The 9,209-nt window shown below is 54.3% G+C and overlaps 1 protein-coding gene across 1 annotated transcript; it reads left to right on the forward strand.

Moving 5' to 3' along the window:
* The first annotated feature begins 1,425 nt into the window (after positions 1–1,425).
* On the forward strand, positions 1,426–7,901 carry LOC102035136 (apoptosis-inducing factor 3-like). The gene is made up of 18 exons (XM_005425472.2): positions 1,426–1,487; positions 1,554–1,663; positions 1,749–1,858; positions 2,234–2,278; positions 2,371–2,452; positions 2,592–2,704; positions 3,403–3,489; positions 3,656–3,747; positions 3,927–4,057; positions 4,587–4,702; positions 5,092–5,163; positions 5,509–5,572; positions 5,964–6,040; positions 6,121–6,238; positions 6,649–6,747; positions 7,121–7,196; positions 7,615–7,719; positions 7,859–7,901. Exons 1-18 carry the CDS (start codon positions 1,426–1,428, stop codon positions 7,899–7,901), a joined length of 1,602 nt encoding a protein of 533 aa, XP_005425529.2.
* Positions 7,902–9,209: the final 1,308 nt, after the last annotated feature.

Raw genomic sequence — 9,209 nt, forward strand, 5'->3', positions numbered from 1 at the left:
CCCCCCCCTCCCCTTTAATTTTTTGAGGCATATTTTAAGTTGTGAAACATACTGACTGTGAAATAGAGATAAGAACAAGAGGAGACACAAACAGTGTAGGTGTTACTCCCAGTTTTTTGCAACTCCCACTTTGTTGTAAAAATAGCCCAGCAAGCAGCACCCTGCTCCAAGGCATCCTTCACAGGCCAAGGGATGATGGAATTGTGTGCCTGGACACCAGTGGCTGAACCAGGAGCAGAGCTGGGATGTAAGGCACATGCAGAGCTGCTGGAAACTTCATGTTCCTTAAAATCAACGGAGAAAAAACCTACCAAAAAATCGAATTAAAGAATTTTAAGTGCAGTGAAAATATCTAAAAAGTTGTGAAAATATCTAAAAAGTAGCAATATCATTCCAAAGTGCTGCAAAAATACCTTGTGCTGAGCTGGAGTGCTTTCCACCAGGAAAAGTGGGAAGGGACCCTGGGATATCACTGAACCCCCCTGAGTTTCTGGTCATGCTGCCCATGACGCACCCCATCTTTACACCACACCTGTGCCATAATTCCTATGTGCCCTCAATTCTGTTGCAACTCTAAACCCCAGCAAAATACCTTTAATTAGGCCCGGGCCAGTTGCAGAAATCAGATAACACTGCCTGGCAGGCAGCCTCTTCCAGGAGCTGCATCTCCTGATGGATGGGAGCGTTGTGCAAGGTGGGGAGAGCATCACCAGCCGTGGGCTGGCAGCTCTGTGAGACACCAGGGTGTCACCTCGCAGGAGAAAGTCGCAGGCAGCAGCAGTGGTGGCTCTCTGAGCTGGAGGGCAGGCGCCCAAACCCCCCTGGCAGGACCAGGTGAGTACCCAGAGATGCTTCTCCCAAAGAACCTGGGATGAGGGGAGAAGTGCAGGGAGGGTTTGCGGGAGCAAGTCACCACCCTGCACTGAAACCTGCCTTGAATTATCTTCCCCTGCTCCATTTCTTGCTTTTTTCCCCTCCAAAACAGAGTGGAGTATTCCTAATCAGCCTCTCAATGACTGCTAAGGCAGGGAGAGCACTAAGGACCAAGGGGGTTGGCTGTTTTCTAGCCCAGGAGGAATTTTGGGAGGGGATTAATGCTATCAGGGCAGTTACCATGAGTAACATCTCTGCACAAATGTTGGAGAGGCTTAAGCATCTCTTTAGACCCAATTTGAGGGAGACATGGGCTGTGGCAGCAGCAGCTCCCCATAAATAATTGTGTTTGTTTACAAGAGCCATTACCACATCTGCTCACTCTCCCTGTGCTGCAGCTGAGTTTAATGGGGCTGGAAATGAGGAATGGGTTAATTCAGAGGAGAAAAGGGTCTTGGGTTTGGAGAGAGAGTTAAATAACGGGTGTTTGAAGGTAATTTTGGTGCTTCATCAGAAATTTGGGATCCTTTGGAGTGCCTGCCAGTGCCCAGCATGGAGAGCAGCGACACCGTCACTGAAGAGGTCTGCAGGGAGGACGACGTTGGGGACGGACAGTGAGTGCCTGGGGGGGTGGTGGGGATGTGGGGGGTTCTGTGCCCACCTCTGCACCTCTCCCCCAGGCTCCTGGAGGTGATGGTGGCCGGGTACCCAGTGCTGCTGGTGAGGAACAGGAGGGAATTCCGAGCTCTGGGCAGCAAGTGTCCCCACTACGGTGCCCCGCTGAGCAAAGGTAACCCCAGCTTGGGGCAGGGGGGGAAAAAACCACCTTGGGGAGGTTGGTTCTCATTGCCCAGCTTGGGGGGGGTCTCTTGCAGGGGTTTTGAGAGGGGAGAGGCTGCGCTGCCCCTGGCACGGGGCCTGCTTTAACATCAGGACTGGAGACATCGAGGAATACCCTGCTCTGGACTGTATCCACTGCTTTAAGGTGACTTCTTGGCCTCCCAGCTGGATGGTCTCACATTCATTCTCTTTCCCAAGCCCCCCTGCCCTGAGCACAGCTCTGTCACTCAGAGCTTCCACACAAGGGGTGATTTTGGGATTAGGTAACTCCCTGCCCTAAAGCTCCTCTCAGTCCAAGGTGATGCCACAGGTCCTAGTAGCCCTCAGAGCCAGCACAAGTGCTTTTGGAAAGAAAAAGAGGATTTACAGCTCCTCCTCAGTGCTCTTAGGATGAGGAGAAAAGCTCATGAGCTCCTCAGCATCGTGTGCCATCCAAGATCAGAGCCAGAGGGCACACTGGACCAGGAGAGCTCCTACCACAACCTCATGGATGCAGCACTTAGAAAAACCTCTCCTTTAGGTAACAGTGGAAGATGGAAAGGTGTTCATTACAGCAAAAAAGAAGGTACTGACCTTACCTGCAGTCACTGAGCACAGGCAGTGCCTTGGGCTGTGTGTGACTTGAGCATTTTGTTTTTTTTCTTTTTTTTTTTGCAGGACCTGGAAAGCAGCCAGAGGGTGAAGGACACAAGCAGGAGGTGCCTCCTCAACAAGAACACGAAGCTGCTGCTGGGGGGAGGTCAGTGCAGGGATCTGAGCTCTGCTCCCTCCACACACACTGGGAGCTGCCCCTCTCCTCTCCAGGGAGGACTGAGCTGCTCCTCCTCCTCCTGCTGCCCAGGGAGGTGTCAGAGGGCTGAGATGAGCCTCTCCTGCAGGTGTGGCTGCCCTGGTGTGCGCAGAGACTCTTCGCCAGGAGGGATTCACCGGCCGGATCATCATGGCCACCAGGGAGAAGCACGTTCCCTATGACAAGTCCAAGCTGAGCAAGGTCTGTGTGTGACAAGGGCAGCACTGGGCACAGGCCACGCTCAGGGCCAGCAGAAATGGAAGGAGCAAAGCAGGAGTGCTGAGGCATCCAGAAGGAATAGGTGTTGGCATCTTAGTGCAGGGGTTCCATGCTGTTGTCTCCTTATCACAAAAGTTCCACACTTTCTTGGTGTTTCTCACGGGCATCTCCTCAGAGCACTGACTCTTTCTTCATCCCAAAGCAGCCAACTGACCCCAATTCCCTTCTTACCCAGCCACCCCACTCTTTTATAGCATCTTCTTCTCACTGGTTACAGCTGTGGCTTGTTAAAGTCAGGCCTGATCTTAATCTTTGATAATTGGCCCAGCTGCAACTCCTTAGGGGTGAGATTATTTTCTACACCATCTTTATTTTCTTATATCCTATCCCCCTACAAATATGGGTGTTATTTCCAGGAAAACCTCTTTTTCTTCCCAGAAAATCTCTGAGCAGAGTCAAGAGGAGCTGATGTTTTTATCTCCTTTTGTTGAGCTCTTCCCTTAAAGTTGGATGGTTTTTCTGAGGTCACAAGGTGATGGGGATGGGGCAGTGTGAGGAGCTGTGATTCACTGATGTAAAATTCACCTCTTTTCCAAAATGACTCCACTCCTGAAGGAACACTTCAGGAGAATTGCTGCCTCTAAGAAATGCTTCATTTCATACTTTTGTTGTGTTTCCAGGAAATGAACTTGAAAGCTGAGGATATCTACCTGAGGAAACCTGAATTCCTCCAGGCTCGGGGCATAGAGTTCTGGACAGAGAAAGAGGTGCCGGAGCAGCTGGGCTCAGTCCTCATGGGGAGGGTGAAACACCCATGGATGGAGCTGTGGGAAGTGGGAGAGAGGACCCCAGCACCCCTCATGTCACCTGAGTGCCCAGAAACACAGGCAGGACAGAGGAACCCGTGTGATCTGTGCCCCCTCTCTCCTGCAGGCAGTGTCGGTGGATTTCCAGAAGCAGAAGGTTCGTTTCATGGATGGCTCCTCTCAGAAGTACCACCAGCTGCTCATTGCAACAGGCAGCCAGTGAGTGCACAAAGTGTTGGGTTTTAGGCAGGACAGCTCTGGGATGTAGAGGTGGAGGTAGGAAATGAGGTGGGAGGGCAGAATGCAATGACACAGAGGTGTTTGTGGGTTTGTGTTCCCTTCTCATTCTTTCTGTTTAATTCACACCATGGAACGCATCTGGGTTCTCTCTCTTCCAGCTCTAGTTTCCTCAAGGTCCCAGGTGCAGACCTGCAGAACATTTGCACACTCCAAACCCCAGAAGAGTCCAGCAAGATCTTGGAGCTGGCAACTGGGAAGAATCTGGTGATTGTGGGAGCCTCATTCATAGGTACCAGGCTGGAGTGGGTGTCAAACCCTCAGTGAGAGCCTCCAAACCCCCTTCTGTTGTGTCTGCACATTAACTGGAGGCCCTCAGGGAAGGGATGTTCCTTTTCTACCCGGCTGGGATCCTCCCTGGAGCTGCTGGGGGTGTGTGTTACAGGGCACACACTCATTCTTTCCTCTGATAGCCAGAAACTTTGAGAGCTATAAACAATTGCTACACATGGACAGAGGGAAATGTGCCTTATGGAAAGGTCACTGTCCTCCAGAGGAGCTGGATTCCCCAGAAGCATTGGGAAAGCAAGGCACAGAAAGGAAGGTTTTTTTTGGACAAAACCAGGAGCTATTCTTTGCATCTCCCAACATCCAGGAGAACAAAGAAAAGGGGGAGCTGAATACCTCAGCCCAGAAATGCACAGCAGAGCAGTTCAGCACTGGCAGCACATCACATTTGCTCTCTGGAAGGGGAGAAGGTTTCCAGGGGTGCAGGTTGATGCTTGCAGCAGGCTTACCTTGGGCATGCCTCTTCCCTGCAGGAATGGAGGTGGCTGCCTTCCTCTCAGACAAGGCTGGAACCATCTCAGTGGTGGAAAGAGAGGAGTTCCCTTTCCAGCACGCCCTGGGCCCTCAGGTTGGAGGTGTTGCCATGAAGGTGAGCAGAGCCTGGGGCTGATTTCTGGTGTGGGGAACACGTGAGAGAGCCAAGCAGCCCCAGGATCCACATCAGCCCAGGAAACCTCGCCCCTGTGCTGAGTCACAACTCGGCATGCCCAGCCTCTGTCCTCACCCACGAGCTCTGCACACAGGGCTGCTCCCAGCCTTCCCCCTCCCCACATCAACTCCTCACCCCAAACCCACCTCACACACCAGGACTGCAGAGAAAAGCCAGGCTGTGTGTCCCTGCAGCAGGCAGGGACACAAATGGAATCTCCCTGCAGCCTGGAGCAGCAGCAGCAGAGCTGCCTGCCTGGCTTTTGGCTGGGTACAGCTGTTTTCATAGCCTGGAATTTCCTCATGAATACTCAACCCAGTCCTTTTCAGATGCTGCAAAATAAAGGGGTGAAGTTCCACATGAAAACAGAGCTGTGTGAGCTGAAAGGAAAGGATGGAAAGGTCAGTCATGCCTTTGTGATCCCTGAACTGCTAATTTTAGGGGGAAAAAAGCCCAAGGTGAGATATAACCCCGTGCCTACATCAGGCTTTCCTCTCCCATGTCTAGACCCTCCCTTCCTTTTCGCTGAGCACAGCTCTGGGCTCAAAGGGCACCAGTAAAATGTTCCTATCCCAGGAACAACAATGTGATTTTCTTTTGCATTCCCAGCAACACACATTAGCTGGACAAGGTGATCCAAACCTGGGGAAGAAAAAAAAGACAGCAAAGAGCAAAGCAGCAGGGAGGCTGTGGGAATTAGGACAGAGGTTTTAACTCTTTGTTAATGACCTTTCCTTCTTCCCCAGGTCACAGAGGCTGTCCTTGCCAATGGAGTGAAGCTCCCTGCAGATGTGGTAGTGGTGGGAATAGGTGAGAGACCCCAGGTGGGACTGGGAGGCAGATTTGGGAATGGGGAGGACATCCAGCAAGCCCAGGGCATCACAGCTCATTCCCAGGGCACCGTTCCCTGCTGTTCTCCTTCCCACCCTGTTACCATCCAGCCCTTCCTCCTGGCCCCAAGCACCTGGAGAAGTCAGCAGCCCTGAGCACACTCTGGGCAGCAGGAGAGGAGCTGCCACACTCTGGCTGTGCCTTTGGCTCCTGCTGAGCCCCACAGGTCCCTGCTGCGTCCTGGGCCTGGCTTTGCTGCCCCTGCACTGGCTCAGCACCAGCCCAAGCAGGAACAGGAGCTGTGAGGCCAAATTTGCTCCCTGTCCCTGCAGAACTTCCCTGCATCCCAGCCCTGCTCCTCTCCCCACAGGCTCAACCCCCAGCTCAGCCTTCCTGAAGGGCACCTCCATTGCCAGAGATGCCAAAGGTGCCATCCTGGTGAATCTGGTGAGTGCCAGCTGGGCATCCCAGCTCACTCCCCACCCCTCCCCTCCCCTCGGTGCACTAATTGCCTTTTGCCCAATTAGCACATGCAAACCAACATCCCCAAGGTCTTTGCTGCGGGGGACGTGGTCACCTTCCCAGTGGCACTGCTGGATGGGGACAGGTCCAGCATCCACCACCAGCAAGTGGCTGAGGCCCACGGTGAGGGACATTGCTGCCATCTTATTGCAAAATTTCCATGCCTTCTTGGTGGCATCTCGTGGGCAGCTCTTTGCAGAACTAACTCCCTCTTCACAGCACAGCCAACAAACCCCAACTCCCTCCTCACCCAGCTAACCCACTCTTTTGTAGCACTCTTCTTCTTATTGGACACAGCTGTGGCCTGTTGAGGGCAGGTTTGTTCCTAATCTTTGGTGATTTGTACAGCTGCAACTCCTCAGGGGTGAGATTTCCTTCTGCACTATTCTCTTACATTCTATCCCCCCACAGGACTTGTCACCTTCCAGCTCCCTCGGGGATGGGAATGGCACAGAGAAGGGACAGCAGGGGACACAGGGAGCAGTTTTTTGTTTTATTTTAAGAGGAATATTGAGTGTGTTGGTTCCTCCCAGGTCGCTGTGCTGCCCTGAACATGCTGGGCAGAGGGGAGGAGCTGCACACTGTTCCTTACTTCTGGAGCACCTTGCTTGGGAAGAGCATCCGCTATGCAGGTAGGGAGGGGCACAGAGGGCAGCAGAGGAATTCCTTCCACCAGCTGGGTCTGGGCGTGGGTGCAGAGGTCACCTGGAGCAGCTCAAGCTCTGGAGTGGCTGCCATGGTGAGTTTGAGCCCTGGGCCTGGAGTTCACCCTGAGCTCTTGTTCTTTGCTGACCCACAGCGGGTTGGAGGCCACAGAGGAAGAACTTCTCTCTCCAAACCAAGGAGAGGCTCAAAGTCAGTTCTGTTTGTCCAAGGCCCTCATGTCTGCTCCCCAGCCCTGTCCCAGCCCCAGACACTGTCCCCTCTGTCCCCACCACGCTGTTTCTGACATGGTTTGGGTGCAAACTGCTGTGCCAGGGCTCCTGAGCAGGCTCTCTCCCCCAGGCTGTGGGAAGGGATACACGGACACTGTGGTGAAGGGCAGCCTGGAGCAACAGAAATTCCTGATCTTTTACATCAGGTGAGTGAATCCACGGCCAGCCCATGCCCTGGAAACAGGCACAGCACTCTCTCTTACAGCTGCAGGGATCCCACAGAGGCTCCACACCCTCACTATGCACTAAAGGCAGCTGCTGGGTGCTGAACCAGAGAAAAACCAAAGCAGGGCAGGGAAGGAGAAGAGAATGAACTCAAACGATGGCACCAGCTGGGCAGAGAGCCTGGGACACATCTCAGCCTCTGCCCCACTGCTGCCAGGCTCAGTGCCCAGCTCCCAGCAGTGCCAGGCAATGTGCCACGGGTGCCTGTGCATCCTGCAGTCACAGCCACCCTGCCCTGAGCCCTCTGGGGCACAGCTGCTCCCTGTGCCACGGGGCTGGTGCTGCTGTGCTGAGCCGTGTGCTCTGAGGAGATCCACACTCTTCCTCTTTCCATGCCAGGGATGGCCATGTGACTGCAGCTGCCAGCCTGAACTGCGACCCCATGGTGTCCCTGATTGCAGAAGTGTTGTACTTGGGGAAACAGATCTCCAAAGAAGAAGCAGAGTAAGTGACACCCTGACCCAGAGTAAGTGACACCCAGAGCTGGGTGGCTCTGTGCTGTTCCCCACATCGGCAGAGCCCACTGAGAGACACAAAACCAAAAGGAGTCACTGCAAACCCCCATCCCACCTCTTGTTTTCAGGGCCTGTGACATTGGCTGCGTCCCCTCGCTGGCACAAAGCTAAGTTTGGTGTGTGGCACTCACAACCAAGTGCCAACAGCTCCACACCCTCCCACCCTGGAGCAATAAAACCATCAGCAAAGCTGAACCCAGCACCTGCATTCTGTGTTTGCAGACAGCCCTTGGCTGTCCACTCGTGCTGGGCAAGGCTCAGCAGAGCTGCTGTCCTGCGCTGGGTGAGAGGAAGGTGCCCATGGCCTGGGGCTCAGCTGAGGCTCTGGGCTGCCAGCAGCCACCCCTCATGCACAGATGCACCAGCCAGAGCCACAGCAGCTCCTCCTGCTCCTTCCCTGCCGGCAGGGAGCTCTCGTTTAGCACACCGGTCACGCTGACCTTCTCCTCTGCAAAAACACATTTTCCCAGCGAGGGGAGCTGTGACCGAGACGAGCTGCTCCTCTCCCAGCAGGGAACGAGGTGGGCTCTGTGCAGGAGCTTGCACAGAATACCCTGCCCCTAAGGACACAGCGATGCCATCCAGCCTCAGAGCCAGCAGCACCTGCTGGCAGGGTCACTGCTGTCTGGAATCTCACACGGGTGACATTCCGGCAGAGAAATCCCAGATCCAGCCCTTCCTGCTGTGTCCCTGCGTGCTGGATGCCTGGAGGATGTGGCCAGATGCTAGAGGAAGGAGTTACTAGGTTTTTGCACAGCCAGGCTGTGCTTTCTGCAGGAAGCCTTGCACTTACTCACCAGTCACATGGGGCTGTGCAGGAGGAAGGGTAAGTCCCAGGAGCTGGGCAAGTTCCCACAGGGACACTCACTGACAGCCCAAACCCTCTCTGGTTTGAGTGCAGGACAGCCAGAGCCTGAGCCCTCTGCTCAGCAGGTCAGATCCTGCAGTGCTGGTTTTGTGTTGAACACCCAAACCTGTCCTCTGACACCTCACACATGAATTTGACCTGAAATACAATGTCTTACATTTCCTGACCTCACAGCTTTGGTGCTTCTGCTCAGAGCAACTCTCTGCCCTGAGAGAGCGACAATTTACCCAGGAAAGAGCGACAATTTACCCAGGAAAGAGCTGGGTTTCAGCAGCACAGGTTGTTCCTTCATGCCAGGGAAGGTGTAGATTTGTGAGGCACACACAGCTCATAGACATCAGAGGAGGGGGAGCACGGCGCAGGAGCTGCTCCTCCCTGCCCTCAGGCACCCTCCACCCCCCCCAACATCACTTTCTGCCCCTCCATGCACTCCAGGATGCGTTGGGCACTGAGCAGGTGCCAGCTGCTCTGCATGGACTTGCAGCAGGGCAGCTGCGGTGGAAGAGACGGGCTCTGCCTCGAGCGGGAGGAGCTGATCCAAGGGTGCTCAG

This window comes from Geospiza fortis, unplaced genomic scaffold, assembly GCF_000277835.1.
Source record: "Geospiza fortis unplaced genomic scaffold, GeoFor_1.0 scaffold425, whole genome shotgun sequence".
Classification (NCBI taxonomy): Eukaryota; Metazoa; Chordata; class Aves; order Passeriformes; family Thraupidae; genus Geospiza; species Geospiza fortis.